The sequence below is a fragment of the Notolepis coatsorum genome (assembly GCF_963971535.1).
Source record: "Notolepis coatsorum genome assembly, chromosome: 3".
In the NCBI taxonomy this organism is placed as follows: Eukaryota; Metazoa; Chordata; class Actinopteri; order Aulopiformes; family Paralepididae; genus Notolepis; species Notolepis coatsorum.
The window spans coordinates 45621149-45637895 of NC_140167.1; the positions used below are offsets into that span (position 1 = coordinate 45621149).

General features: G+C 43.8%; 1 protein-coding gene across 1 annotated transcript in view; it reads left to right on the top strand.

Moving 5' to 3' along the window:
* The window catches only part of tonsl (tonsoku-like, DNA repair protein), an 85327-nt gene that overhangs the window by 19107 nt on the left and 49473 nt on the right, over positions 1-16747 (top strand). The window contains exon 11 of the mRNA XM_084310687.1: positions 9905-10100. Coding sequence (XP_084166813.1) covers positions 9905-10100 — 196 coding nt within the window. The remainder of the gene's footprint in view (positions 1-9904; positions 10101-16747) is intronic.

The window sequence follows — 16747 nt, forward strand, 5'->3', positions numbered from 1 at the left end:
CTTTAAAAAATAATTAAATGAAAATGTACTAAGAGTAGTCTACTGACGCACTTAATAAAAAAAATTATTTACATCTAAGACAATTTATATAAAAACTATTTGGTGCCTAAGACTTTTGCACAGTACTGTACTACCGAAGTCGGCCCATGTCACCCCAACTTCTTAGGGACCTGCACTGGCTCCCCATTGCTGCACGAATCCGCTTCAAGGCCCTCGACCTAGCATACCGTGCGGCAAAGGGAACCGCTCCCGCCTATCTCCGGTCAATGGTCTCTAACTACACACCCTCAAGACCCCTACGATCTGCATCTTCTGGCCGCGTCTATATTTATCACAGCCGAAGAGTGCGTCGCGTTTCTCTGATTGGCCATGACGCCCATGTGACCGCGAGAGTGCGAAAATAGGCTGCATCCTCCACGTCAAGAAAGACAGACGGGCATTCTCTGTGACAAACCCTAACCTTAACCAACTCCGAAATAATGCCTAACCTTAACCCTCCCTAACCTTAACTTAACCCTAACCTTAACCAACTCCGAAATAATGACTAACCTTAACCTTAACCAACTCCGAAAGAATGCCTAACCTTAACCCTCCCTAACCTTAACCAACTCCGAAATAATGCCTAACCTTAACTTAACCCTAACCTTAACCAACTCCGAAAGAATGCCTAAACTTGAATGATTCAAACTTGTGACCAGCCGCACCGCAGGCTCCACAGCACGGCGGCCTACCAGTTGAGCTAAGCGTTGATGGAAAAACATCTGGGATTACGGCTACATAATGCCGCAAGCTCTGCCGCTATGCTCTGCGGCTGCCGCGCTGCCGCGGGGCTTGTCGCAGCCAATCAGGGAAAATGCGGAAGCACTCGGGAGCACTCTTCGGCTCCAATTAAAGAATAGGCCTTCTGGCCGCCTCAGACCTACTCCTATCCAAGCTCCGGGAGGGTCATCAAAGAGAAGTCGCCTATTCTCAGTCCTTGCCCCACAATGGTGGAATGAACTACCCACCCCAGTTAGGACAGCCGAAACACGTCCAATCTTTCGCCGTCGACTAAAGACTCACTTCTTCAACCATTATCTGAATTAAAAAAAAAAGAAGAAAAAAAGAAAAAAAATCTAACCCTAACTAACCATACTGTCATGCACTTGTCCTAATAAACTAACCTACACTGTAGCACTCAACACTTTGATGAACATTGTTACTCAGCTGATAGAGTTGTGCCCTTCCTGATGGCTTGTCGTACAGAACTTGTAAGTCGCTTTGGATAAAAGCGCCAGCTAAATGACTAAATCTACTGTGTTTTCTATCCACTTTAGCCAAACACACACACATATATATATACACTACTGTGAGAAAATAATAATCATGGATAATGGCTTATAGCAGACTTAGTATTTATACTGTAACGTTTGGCTACTTTAAATCATTGAATGGAGAGAGAGAGATGAACACACGGAGATTGAAACTGGATGCAAGAAACTAATGACTAATAAATATGAAGTTATCTTTAAACCTTAAACCTCTGTTGTTCAGCATTGTCAATATAACCCACCCCCTTTTCCCACGAATGGAACTAGTGTCGTGGAGTCCGCTTTGAGCGCTTCCAGGGTTAGCAGCTACGAGCTAACGCTAGTTAGCTTAGCCTATTTATGGTTTAACTTAGCAGCTAACGTTAGCCCATTGCATGTCATTGAAGGTCCGCGCTGGTCTGTGTAATGAAATTACAATTGCATGTCATTTAAGGTCCGCGCTGGTCTGTCTATAATGAAATGAGAGGAACGCTCTGCACTAAAGCAAGTCTCATTTACTCTCATATCAGCCGCGACGTGACAACATATACTCTATGTTCACGATATAGTAATTTACTACAACTCACGTAGAACAAGCCGCGATACATCGAGTATACTCGATATATCTCCCAGCCCTACCTCCAACTCAACACCAGTAAAACCAAGGAGCTGGTGGTGGACTTCCGGAGGCCCCCTCCCCCCCCCCCCCCCGATTCCCGTCACCATCCGAGGGGATGTGGTGGAGTCATAAGTTCCTTGGGGTACACCTGTACAATAAACTGGACTGGACTGGAGACTCGGTCCTTCAATGTTTGCAATAGACTGCTGCAGTCGTTCTACCAGTCTGTAGTGGCCAGCATCCTCTTCTATGCTGGGGGGGCTACATCAACTCGAGGGACACCAACAAACTGAACAAGCTGGTGAGGAAGGCTAGCTCCGTGGTGGGAGTCGAGCTGGTCAGACTAGAGGTGGTGGCAGAGAGGGGGATGAGAAGGAAGCTGGCTGCTATCCTAGAATGGATAATCCCTCCCACCCCCTCTAGGACGAGCTAGTCAAGATAAGAAGCACGTTCAGTCACAGACTCATACCCCCCCCCCGACACTCTACTAACTGCCTCGGCCAGTCCTTCATACCAGCGGCCATCAGGCTCCACAACAGTGGGCAGGGACTGCTGCCAGACATCCAACTACTAGGAACCGAGTAGCTGACTCTCACCTAAAAGGACAATATACTACCTTATGCATACCACACCTTATGTGAATACTGTATACTTTAGTATAGCATTTTCAGATTATATATTGGTTAGATAATATTTAGATTATAACTATTTATTGTAGTTTGTTTCAAGTTAGTTTGTTTATTAAATATCACAATAAAATACACGTACTTTACGGTGAAATGCTTGATTCTGTATGAGCCCCTGAGAGTTGCTTCATACATTAAAGAAATTAAGTAATAGAAAAAAGTTATTAAAGAGGAATATGCAGTATAATATTATGCAGTATAATATTATACAATCTAAATGAGTAAACGGTGAAGTACAAAACTTGGAGGTAAGGTGCAAATGAGGTATGAATGTAGTGCAAATCTCTAACTCATTCAGCACCAGTGTGTATCCCCATCCCTGCTGTCTCTGCGCCACGCTTTAAAAGATAGGCATTTTCACGGTGCGTCACGATGTTTGCAGAGCTATATTATAGCTATGGAGACAATACTATGGCTCATTTGACAGTCACTATCTCTCGTCCAACATGTAAAAAAGAGTAAATGTCTTCATGTATACGTTCGCGTGTTATCCCGTGGTGAATATTGTATAGTTTCAGAGTGATCCGGGCTAATTCGTCTAACCAGCTTGACTCCCACCACCCTAGCTAGCCTTCCTCACCAGCTTGTTCAGTTTGTTGGTGTCCCTCAAGTTGATGTCTGGCAGCGTGGCTACATGAGTAGAGCTCCGGACTCATGATCAGAAGTTCACCGGTTCGAGCCAGGGTCAAGGCTGCTGTCGGAAAGTGGTGGTGGTGTTGTTGTCCAGCAGGGGGCACTCTCTCCTCTGGACTTGTCAGTAACAATGCCCCTGTTAAGGTGATTGGGACACCATACAGCTGCGAGTGCAGTCATTCGGATGAGACGCTAAACCGAAGTCCTCACTGATTCGGTCGCTAAAGAAACCAGGACGCCTATCGTAAAGAGTAGGGGGTTCCCCCGACGTTCCTGGACAAATTCCCAATCGGGTCTCTGACATCAAGGCCACCTAATCATCCCTCCCCCTTAATTGACTGATATCAATCCCTGTCTCCTGAGCCGTTCAGCCATTGTGTAGTGTGATGTGTGCCGGGTGCCATTGTATGGTAGCCATTTAGCCTGCGTAGCCCAAGGTTGGGTGCTACCAGTGGTGGTGAAGGAGGCAATTCCAACCATACATTGTAAAAAGCGCTTTGAGTGTCTAGAAAAACAGAAAAGCGCCATATAAATGCAATTAATTATTATTATTAATTCCTGGAAGCTGAGTTATGGAGTGCTATGTGTATTTTGCGAAAGTCGTTCGCGTTGCTCGCCTGGACACGATACTATTTCCAAATCAAAGGTATATAATAGGTATTATGTTTCATCATGAAGGCAACAAAGGGTGGCGGGGGTCGTTTTGTGATGCTCTGATCGTCTGCAATGGCATACAATTTGGAGTACGTGACTTGTGATCGATGTGAAAGCATTGTAGGATCAAAGTAGGATTGATTACTTACTTTTGCTAGGAGGTATTCCAATGGTCTGATCGCGATTTCCAGTATTGATGTCCATCGGGTCCCTGACGTGAAATGGGACAAACTAAGTTCCAAGTGGCTCGAATGAAGCCTTTCACTTACCCGGGTCTCATTTCTCCACCCAGACCATATAAAATGTAACACAGTGTGAAATAAGGTTTCAAAGGGTAGGCGATACTGCCACCTAGCAGGATTTGGCCGGCATTGCAATCTCGAGGTCTCAGAATGAGTCCCAATGATACACTGATGTCCGTGAGACTGTATAGAATATTCAAATTCAATAAAAGAAACGATAAACGATCGAAAACCCGAGTATAGGCGGGTTCTGGCGCTCAACCGCTGGCGAGATAACCCGACTATAGTCGTGATTTGCGCTGAATGTGTTAATAATATATAAATATAATGTAGTGTCTAAAGTGAGTTTTAAGATGAGTGTTTTGTTATTTGTAAGTGAGTGTGTGCAATGAGTGTAGAATGATGATGGGTTGTTACATAGTCATTGAGCAGCCTGATGGCCTGGGGATGGAAGCTCCTTCTGAGTCTCTCTGTACTGGTCTCTGTACACGACTATCTCACCAAATACAATATTTTATATCCTTACCAGTCCGGTTTTCGTTCAGATCACTCCACAACTACTGCTTTATTAAAACTCACAAATGACATACTATATGCATCTGATAACAAAATTACAGGAGCAATCTTTATTGATTTAACGAAAGCATTTGATCTAGTCGATCACTATCTTCTCTTGGACAAACTGTATTCTATTCGTCTTTCCCGTAATGTTCTACTGTGGTTTAACTCCTACCTACATAAACAACTCAAGTTTAACTGTGTACCTGTGTTGAGTGATGGATGAGGAGGTGCAGTTGCCTGCTCTCACCACCTGGGGTCTTCCTGTCAGGAAGTCCAAGACCCACTGGCAGATGTCGTAGTTCAAGCCCAGGGCCCTCATTTATCAATGGTGCGTACACACAGTTATGTGCGTAACCCGTGCGTACGATCATTTCTAAGCAAAGTGTGTGACTTATCAATTTGAACGTGTGCTTGACTTTGTGCGTATATCTACGCACAGCTCCGACCGTGCGTACCTGGCGCCCGGCGGTAGAATATTATTATTGCAACGCGGAAATAAGCTTCCGTGCATTACTTCCAACACTGGCGTGTTCTGTATGACCCGTAATTCATTATAGTTCATTGTAAAATAGCAACAGTAGTGTAATTATAACGGGCTCACGCGCGAACAAGAGGTTGGCCTGCTTGTTTGGCACGGGGGGGGGGGGGGGGGGGCCAGACTCAGAACACCCACCTCCAAACGAGATTAATATTGTTTCAAATAAAAAGCCAAATACTATTATTTTGTGAGTCATGTTTCCAAATAAGATTGGTCACAACTAAATGCTTTCTACTTCAATTTGTTGGTTAGAATAAGATGACCTCCGTTGAAACTTCACTGAGACTAACAGTCTATTTGTGAGCTCCCGCACAGACGTGATAATAATAATAGCTTCATGTTATATATAACGCTTTTCAAGAGACCCAAGGTCGCTTTACATAGATAGGGGGGGGGGAATAACAAAGTAACAAACATAGTGGACAGCAACATATAAATATGATGATGGAATTAAAGTTTGTATTGATCACATATAGGCAGGCTACACATGGCGTAGGCTACATCATACATGACAGTGAGATTCATTGTTCTTGTATATGCTCTCGTATTATTGTTTATATAATATAGGCTACCTAATACCGACATCAAAATAGATTGTATGCCTCTACAAATCACATGCAGGTACAAAATCCATCGCGATTTGAAATAAAATTGAGGAGAACTTTAATCCCTGGGTATTAAAGGATAACCTTTTTTAGCTTTGGGAATAGATGCTCCGTTAGCATAGCTTAGCTTCATCACTGGAAGTGAGGCAGGACAGTAGCCTTACAGTGCCTTACAGTGTATTGCAAGGTCTGACATTGACCAAACTTGATATGCATGACCTTGGTGGGCTCTAGGTCAACTCCTGAAAAGGGGGTCAATGTCAGACTTTGCAATCAAAAGTTAGGGGGCTAATAACCCTTGCCATAATTTCAGTGCGCCCCTAACTTTTGATTGCAAGGTCTGACATTGACCCCCTTTTCAGGAGTTGACCTAGAGCCCACCAAGGTCATGCATATCAAGTTTGGTCAATGTCAGACCTTGCAATACACTGTAAGGCTACTGTCCTGCCTCACTTCCAGTGATGAAGCTAAGCTATGCTAACGGAGCATCTATTCCCAAAGCTAAAATGCACGCACAGAGACAAAAAAGGTATGCATCTTCTTGTCTAACTCCAGGGAAGATGTTAAATAAGCTAATTTCCCAAAATAGTGGAGTTATCCTTTAATCAAACGAAACGGGAAAAGGCAGTCATGTTCTAGCACGGTCTTTATTAGTGTTTGCGCTGCCCAGGCAGCAATGGTTAATAGATATCATAGCCGACATCACCGTACGTGTACACGTCTCTGTCGGCCTGTATTTCTCCCTTAACACGCTTCGCTCGGCTTAGTACATTTTTCCACAGTTCATGGGGGTGTTCATTAGTTACCGTATATGGTTATTTACGGGCGGTTCTATATGCAAATACTTAAAATCTTGCACGAGCGCGGAGCGTAGAACAAATGGTATTTATCAACACGGAGTGTGCATAGAACCTGTGTACGCACGTTTGATAAATCCCAATTTTTCTGTGCGTACACACATTCTAAATTCTGTGCTTAAGAACGAAAATAGAACACTTTCTACACATTGTTGATAAATGAGGGCCCAGGTCTCTGAGCTTGGAGGGGACTATGGTATTGAATGCTGAGCTATAGTCAATAAATAGCATTCTCACATAGTTCCCCTGCCTCTTGTCTAGGTGTGATGTTGCTGTGTGCAGCACATGGGCTATGGCGACCTCCGTGGACCTGTTGGGGCGATATGCAAATTGCAGGGGGTCCAAGGTGTTGGGGAGGGAGGAACAGATGTAGCCCTTCATTTGTAGGGAAAATATAACGGAGGGCATACATACCCTCATCTCGCACCTTGTTGCCCATAATGCACATGTCCATATTGATTTGTTATATTGTTTACACTGCTTTTTTATTCAATTTTATTTTTACTTCTCCACTGTACTATAATTATGTCACCTGTGCCATGTCTTATACTACCTGTACCTCCCCCATGCTGCTATGATGCCTGAATTTCCCCAAGGGGATCAATAAAGGAATATCTTATCTTTATCTTTATAAAATGTTTATGTAGAGTAATAATTAAAAAGAAGAGAAATTGAAATACATCCACAGAGCTTTAACACTTTCTGCGCCAACGAGTTTACTCGTTATTGGCCGCCAACGAGTAAACTTGTTATTTGGTCCGTTTTATCTTTTTTTTTCAATTTTTATATTCTATTCAATGTCACGGACCTGTATGTTGCCGTTGCCCCTGCAATTTGCATACCGCCCCAACAGGTCCACGGAGGACGCCATAGCCCATGTGCTGCACACAGCAGCATCACACCTGGACAAGAGGCATGGGAACTATGTGAGAATGCTATTAATCGACTACAGCTCAGCATTCAATACCATAGTCTCCTCCAAACTCATAGCCAAGCTCAGGGACCTGGGCTTGAACTATGACCTCTGCCAGTGGGTCTTGGACTTCCTGACGGGCAGACCCCAGGTGGTGAGAGCAGGCAACTGCACCTCCTCATCCATCACCCTCAACATAGGGGCCCCACAGGGCTGTGTTCTGAGTCCCCTCCTCTACTGCCTGTACACACATGACTGTGTGGCTCAGCGGAGCAACAACACAATCATCAAATTTGCTGACGACACAGTAGTGTTGGGCCTGATCTCTGCAAACGACAAGAGGGCCTACCTGGAAGAGGTCAAGGTCCTGGCGGGATGGTGCCAGGAGAACAGACTCTCCCTGAACGTCAGCAAAACAAAGGAGATGATTGTGGACTTTAGGAGGTCGGGGGTCAAGGACTACAGCCCCCTCAGCATCGACGGGGCACCGGTTGAGAGAGTGAACAGTTTTTAGTACCTCGGAGCCCACATATCCGAGGACTTGACATGGACCACACACATTGACAGTGTTGTGAAGAAGGCACGACAACGCCTCTACTTCCTCAGGCGCCTAAGGAGGTTCCAAGTCAGTCAGAAGATCCTTAAGAACTTCTACTCATGTACAATAGAGAGCATCCTGACTGGCAACATCACCTCCTGGTTTGGGAATAGCACTGCACAAGACCGAAGCAGACTACAAAGAGTGACACGTTCAGCGGAACGCACAATTGGAGGGGGGCTTCCCACCCTCCAGAACATTTACAACAAGCGGTGCAGGGGTAAGGCTAAGAGAATCATCAAGGACTCCAGCCACCCGAACAACTGCCTCTTTGAACTGCTGCGGTCAGGCAAGCGATACCGGAGTCTCAAGGCGAGCACAGAGACTCAGAAGAAGCTTCTATCCCCAGGCCATCAGGCTGCTCAACGAACAATAAACACTATGCAACAACCATCAAATGCACACAGCACACACATCCACACGCACACACTCACTTTAAACAAACAACACACTGCAGCACCCACTCTCCACACTTTAGATCACCTAAACACACTTTATATTTATTGGTAAAGGATTTGCACTACAACTCAAGTTTCAAGTTTCTTTAATAGTTGTCATACAGAAGTACAGAATACTTTTATACAAAATGCTTCTTACTGTTACGCTCCAGAGACTTTGCTAGACAAGATAAGTATGAAATAACATAGTATAGCATGTAAATTAGAAGTAAAAAATGAGGTCACAGTGTTCAGTATAGACATATGTACAATGTTCGATGCAGAATAGACTTAACTGAGTTACCATATAATATACAATATACTATGCAGTGTACTAATATACAATACTATATAGTGCAAAGAAGAAATGGGATGAGGTACAATTTACAGTAAGGTGTACGAGTTGTAGTGCAAATCCTTTATCAATAAATATAAACCTGGGCGTGCTCTTTGACCCTGAGTTTTCCTTCAATAGGCAGGTAAACTCGGTGGTGAAGGGGTGCTTTTTCCAGCTCCGGTCCATAGTCAGGATCAAGGCCATTCTCTCCCCCTCAGACCTGGAAAGAGTAATTCACGCCTTCATATCCTCACGCTTAGATTACTGTAACTCCCTGTACCTGGGGCTAAATAAATCCACCATAGCCCGTCTACAACTCTCCCAAAACGCTGCCGCTAGACTGCTCGCAGGTACCCGGAAGAGAGCTCACATCACCCCTGTACTTGCCTCCCTCCACTGGCTCCCGGTGCGCTTTAGAATAGACTTCAAGGTCCTTTTATTGGTTTACAAAGCCCTAAATGGTAAGGCCCCTGCTTACCTAGCAGACCTCCTCACCCCCTATACCAACGCCAGGGCCCTCAGATCAGCTGATAAGGGTCTCCTAACCACCCGTAGGTCTAACTTCAAGTCTATGGGGGGACGTGCTTTTGCGGTCGCAGCCCCTGACCTCTGGAACAGCATCCCCATGTCCATTAAATCTGCCCCCTCCATCAAGTCTTTTAAATCAAAACTCAAAACCCACCTATATCGCCTGGCCTTCCCTGACTCACTTTGACTCTTGTTGTTCTGTTTTTCCTTTGTCTATCCGTTGATTTTATTTTTCTGATTTTATACTTTTCTTTGTTCTTAGCTTAGCTATGTGAAGCACTTTGGTTGACAAGCGTCATGTTTAAACGTGCTATATAAATAAATTTTATTGATTGATTTGGATAAAAGCTGCTATATAAATGCACCAACACCTCATCTCTTTTCTCTTCTCCCCCCCCACCCCACAGAAGCGTGTGTTGAGGCTGTGGCTGGCCGCCCAGAGGCGAGGCGGCTTGTCGCAGGCTGAGACGGAAGCCCGGCTGCAGGAGCTGTGTTCCTTGGAGGGCTGGCGTGTAGACGGGAGCGAGGGGGAGGAGGAGGAAGAGGAGGAGATGGAGAACAGTGAACCACTGGAGGACAGTGACATCCAGCTGTCAGACTCGGGTAGGTTGTTCGTTAAGAGAAGTTTGTCTACAGCTGCCATCTGTTGTGCGAGTTCACTGTGTATGAGGGATATTTACCTGAGGTTCCTGGAAAAGTACATTAAATACAAAATACTGTTCAATAGTGCTGCACAATTAATCTAATCGCAAAGTCAGCCTGTGCAATTATATAACCGCAAAAAAGGCTGCGATTTAATTAAATAAATGTGTGTGCATGCAAGTGAAAGCCAGCAACTATTATATCTATATCCCCCTATTTTCTTTAATATAAAAATTGCATGTAGTTATGTTTGAGTTGAGAAATTAATTGGTAATCTCTGCATTTTCATTGATAACCAAACAAGTAGAATAATAATAATAAACTTTATTTGTATAGCACCTTTCATACAAGAATTGCAGCTCAAAGTGCTTCACAGCAGCAAAAAAGACAGGCACATAAAGTGCAGACATAATAAAAATCACTGTTTTTCACATTAGGATCATCAACATCCCAATATTGATTCTATGGCAGTTTTAAAATGGACAATAATAAAAAGAGAAATAGAATAGACTTGAGTAAAATAGTGCAGTGTAGGGCTGCAACGATTAGTCGACATAATCGATGACGTCGATCATAAAAACTCGTCGACACCGAATTTTTTGCGTCGATGCGTCGTAAAAAAAAATATAGATTTTTTTTGTATAGATTTATTTTTTTTGCACTACCTATCTTTGTGAAAGTGGCTTCTCAGCTCTGGTCCAGCTGAAGACGAAGCAGAGGAACAGATTGGACATTGAGCATGACCTCAGAGTTGCTTTGTCTACCATCACCCCAGACTTTGAGACTCTTGTCAGGAGCAAACAACATCCCCAGTTATCCCATTAGTTCCCTGGGATGTTAACACTTTAATCGCCGGAAACGCCGAAACTCGTCATTGCCCGCCATGCTCATTCTGCCGAAGACGCCGTAACACGTCTTTGATATCAATATTTAAAAAATCTGTGATCGAAATCATATTTCTCTCCCGGGGACCTGAGATATACTGCTGAGCTCCACTCAACTCTCTAACGGTTCAAGAGCGCCATCTGGTGGCCGATCGGCAGATCGCCCAACAGGAAGTCATGTGGATGAAGTGGTGCTCACCCATATTTCGTCCGGGCACTCGCTATCATTAGCAGGACTCCATCTTGACACAGTGAACACCGATCGGTGCACATAACTCGATAAACAACATGATTTGGACGTATATACTATTATACAACCTGGAAATGGATCGGATATTTCGACATCCCATAATAGAAAAAATTCTATTCCACGCTCATCCCCCAACGGCGTGAGGAAGATACGGTGAGTTTCAGCGTTATTTTCTAATGTCTGCTATACTAACTGCTCTGATGATCATATGACCCACACTAGATGAATGATATAACGTTGCCCACGGAATTATAAACGACCCCCCCGCCCATCCGGTCAACATCAGATCATACGTAGTAACTTCTAGATGTACCTCCAGTTGAAATTTTTTATCTGGCACCGATCGCTACCAAACTGTATTTGATCATCAATATAATGCATTTGGGGCTATAAATCAAGTTCTGGAGAAAGCTGCAGAAAACAATAAAAACATACTTATACTTTAGACCGTATTTTAGTATGAATATGTGAATGAAAAAGTAACGTTGCTACACCCTGAACAATAGATATAGGACATTGAATGGGCCATAATAATGTCAATTTAGCAATACAATTTAAAAATGTATAGCCCTGCAAAGAAGGGGAACTTCTCCATAGACAAATGGAGCTGGCTAGGGATGGTAAATTATGAATTTAACCATGGCGATCAAAGTGTTCAGCTAAGAAGTCTGCTAAGAAGGATATATTATTTATTATTATTTTATTTCATTGTGTTTTTAGCCCTAGTTGCACTTTTGTTGCAACCCCAGTTATCCCATTAGTTCCCCCAAACTTACTGTCGGTCTGTTATGTTAAGCTAAGAAGTCTGCTAAGAGCCCGGAAAAGGAGCCGCGCCCACAGGAAGCAGAGATGGAGGGTGTGACAGAAATAATCGTTAGATTAGTCGACTAATCGAAAAAATAATCGACATTAGTCGACTACCAAAATAATCGTTAGTTGCAGCCCTAGTGCAGTGCAATAAAAATAGTTCTGAATGAATGAATATTGTCGACAATAATCGCAATCACACTTTTTCACCAAATCCACCAAATCTACTGTCCAGCTTAGGTATAATGGAAGTCCAAGGTAGTGGTGGCAGACTGGAAGGAATCCAAGGCACTCTGGTTGTCTATTAAAAACTTTATTTGTATTCAAAACATGGATATGCTCTGACCCATTTCCACTTTCTTCAGCATGGGGGATTATTATTATATGGCCTGGGTGAATACTCTTTTCTGATTGGCCAGCATGTTGTGTGTGTTAAAAAACCGTTTAATGCACACATAGTTCGACTCGGGATTAATCACCATTCTAAATTCATCCGCTACCCAACCATCACTTCATAATGCCTTTACTTATCATGTCGCACTTCGTCTGCATCCTAACTATTCCCAAGCAAGTTCAGCTCAAACCCCGCCCCATAGTGTTCATTGGCTTACATGCCGTGGCCTCACACGGCACCATAGTGTTCATTGGCTTACATGCTGTGGCCTTACACAGCACCATAGTGTTCATTGGCTTACATGTCGACGCAGCACTAGGGCTGTCCCTAGGCTGGTAAAGCTATGCCTCCTAAAATGTGAATCGGAAATACAGAAATACAGGCTTTCCGGTTTCCGGGCACCCCCTGATCTGTTTATAGTCCCCAGCGAAACAAACAACAAGCAGGTCTGTCAGCCTGTCGAGGGAGGCGATAACGAGGTTGTTTCTGGGGGGAATACATTTTCATGAGCACTGTGTCGTGATTTCAGGGGCGGGACTTCCTACCTGATTCCCACTTTCGGCCGTAGTGCTTTACCAGGCTTTATCTCTCGAGATAAAGCTGGGAACGAGGTTAGGGCTTTCCCCGACTAAGGATTTGGATGGTCGACTATGATTGGCCAAAATTTGCCGTTAGTCGACTATTGGTCGACAAAAAAAAAGTATAATATTTTTTATCTTCTTTTTTATTTCTTTTCTTTTTTCTTTTTATCATTCCATTTGGGCTGTGGGGGTGCTTAATGTCTGAAGGAGTCTACTGAAGTCTTCTTGTCCTCTGCAAAAGCATGCAATTGGTCCACTGATGGATATATCTTGATATTTGTCTAGTCTAGTGTGTTTATTAGATGGGTGAAATCCTCTTTCTGTGCCTGTGTTCGTAGGCAGTTAGCCTCTGGTATGCGTGCCATTAGCGCTAGCCACGCTTCTAGGCCTCTTTTCTTTTGGAAAGAATGATTATGAGATTTTTTTTTTTTATAAATGTATATATTTTTTTGTATTCGACTAAGAGGTTTGCTAGTCGACTACGGCTCCTTTCGACAATTAGTCGACTAATAGGGGTCACGGCACCATAGTGTTCATTGTAGGGATCTCCCGATCATGTGATTTTGAGTATCTGCAGATACCGATCTTTCCCGAGCCGATCTTTCACATTAGTAACCAATTTGACGCATTTTTGTCAGAGACTGGTGCCTCAATAGCCCCATTTACATTCACCCTGAGAATGTGCTTCATACGAGAAATATTCAAAGTTTCAATCTGTTTGCACATTAGTATACATTCACAGGGTTCGACTTATTTGCTCCATTTTGGTCTGAAACGCCGACAATAATCCTCACAAAGCGAATGTTGACGTTATCCAGGTGAACGTTCTTCATTCAAGCGAGGCATTGCAATCAATACAGCTGTTTGGCAAAGCACCAACCGCCGAGTCCCCCATTCCTTTGCTTGCTCTAGTCACATTGGTCGTGTTGAACGCAGCTCTGTTCTTTCCTCCACACCGAACGTCCACCTTGCAAACATTGCAACTGGCTATTGGACTGGCTTCGGTTTCAATTTTAAAATGCTTCCAAACTTCTGACATTTTGTTTAGCTACTCCGAGTCATCAGGTGGACCTGCCGGTGTTGCGGGAGAGACGTGTTGTGAGGTCTGCTATATTCGGCATACGTCACTGTCGTGCAACGGTGTAAATCAAAGGAAATGTGTTTGTTTTGGCAAATTCTTCTGCTCTGTGCGACAATAAATAAATAAATGATATGTAATTTAAAACCAAAACTAAGGCCTCAGTATGCGTTTAAGACGTGAACATGGTCATGTTTGTTGAATATACTGTATAAGAGAAAAATATTTTACTCCCGATTTCCCCCCCGATCTTCTGAAAATCATGTGATCGGCCCCCGACATCCCTAGTTCATTGGCTTACATGCCATGGCCTCACACAGCACAGACTGTGGATCTCACCATCTCAAAGATGACTGAGCATAAATATGCAGCAGCATCCCCTGCTGGGGTTGGTTTTGTATTTTTAATGATATTTATACGATATTTGAGGAGCCTAATTATATTTACTTTCATTCATCATTTTCATATTTGTGCCTGTTTTTCCAAGGAACATATGAACGTTTCATACTTCCTGCTGTTTTACAGAGGCTGTCGGTGGATCCTGGCAGTAGCACTAATAATGGGAGCAACGTTAATACACTGCTCAAAGAAATAAAGGGAACACATAATCATTACAATGTAACTCCAAGTCAATCACACTTCTGGGATATCAACCTGTCCAGCAGGCCACAATGTGCATGTTTCTGCTCAAACTGTGAGAAGCAGACTCAATGTGGGTGGTATGAGGGCCTGATGTCCACAAGTGGGGCCTGTGCTCGCAGCCCAACACCGTGCAGCCCGATTGGCATTTGCCAGAGAACACCAGGATTGGCAGATTTGCCATTAGCACCCTGTGCTCTTCACGGATGAGAGCAGGTTCACACTGAGCACATGTGACGGACGTGACAGAGTCTGGAGACGCTGTGGAGAATGTTCTGCTGCCTGCAACGTCCTCCAGCATGACCGGTTTGGCGGTGGGTCAGTGATGGTCTGGGGAGGCATATCCTTGGAGGGCCGCACCAACCTCCATGTGCTAGCCAGAGGTACCATGACTTCCATTAGGTACCGGGATGAGATCGTCAGACCATTATGCTGGTGCAGTGGGCCCTGGGTTCCTTCTCATGCATGACAATGCTCGGCCTCATGTGGCTGGAGTGTTCCTGCATGTTCCCTAGACCTGAATCCAATCCAGCACCTCTGGGACATCATGTCTCGTTCCATCCACCGACGCCACATCGCACCACAGACCAGGAGTTGACTGATGCCCTGATCCAGGTCTGGGAGGAGATCCCTCAGGAGAACATCCGTCGTCTCATCAGAAGCCTCATCAGTAGCAATGCCAGACGTTGTAGGGAGTGCACGTAGGAAGACGTTGTAGGGAGTGCATACAGGCCACACACATTTTGAATTGTCTTGAGGAATTTTCCACAGAAATTGGATCAGCCTGTGATCTGATTTTGTCCAATTTTATTTTGAGTGATTCTGAATCCAGACCTCCATGGGTTAATGATTTTGATTTCCATTGATCATTCTTATGTTATTTTGTTCTCAATGCATTCCACTATGTAATGAATACAGATTTTCAACTGGAATATTTCATTCATCGAGATCTAGGATGTGTTGTTTAAGTGCAGTGTAGTAATATAGTGTCTCTGCAGCAAGGATTACAACAATGTAAACTATGTGCTTCATCTCGCTATTCAGCCGAATGCACTCTTGACATCGGTGCCCTTACATCAAAAACACCATGAATTGGTTTTCACTGCTGTGTTTTAAAATAGTTTTTGTTATTCTGCAATTACACACACAGTATTATTCTTTTGGGCAATTATTCTTGTTCCGAAATAGAGCTAGCAAAGCAGACTGGTACATGGAGAGGCAATGTATGCCTGGATTTGCATAATCCCTTCATGTCACGGCACATCCCATGAGCATTACACTAGAGGTTCCAGTAGTGGGCAGCTTGATTTGCCAGGTCCAAAAACCAACGCTTTAACACATTCCCGGACATTGGGATCCGTCTAATCTCACTCTATGACGCCAGGGGGAAGTCAAGTCACTTCTGATTATTGATTACTAGGGATGGGAATTGATACGATTTTTATCGATACGATTCCATTATCGATTCTGCTTATCAATCTGATTCTTTATCGATTCCTGATACATTTATCATTTAAATAAATACATTGGAAATGCAACAGAATTAAGCTGGTTAGAATAACAACATGCAACTTGACATTTCTGATTGTCATTTATCATTTATTGTTGAGCCCCCATGTCAGAAAAACACAAACTGTAAACACAAACTGTAAAAAATTAATTAACTATAGGCCTACACTTAGGGCGCGTTCACACCTACCCTGTTTGGTCCACTTTAAGTGGACCATGGTCCCTTTAGAGCGATAGTCCGTTTGGTTTGTACAGGTGTGAACGCAAACCGAACTATAATGAGGACCAAACAACCGAACCATGGTCCTCTTGAAAAGTTGGGACTCGGTTTGTTTCAATCGAACTATAGTACCTAATCCAGGAAGCAAAGTAGCCTACTCCTCTCTAGACTGGCGCCGCACGCCGACAGTCTCTCTCTTCCTCCCTCTCTCTCTCTCTCTCTCTCTCTCTCTCTCTCTCTCTCTCT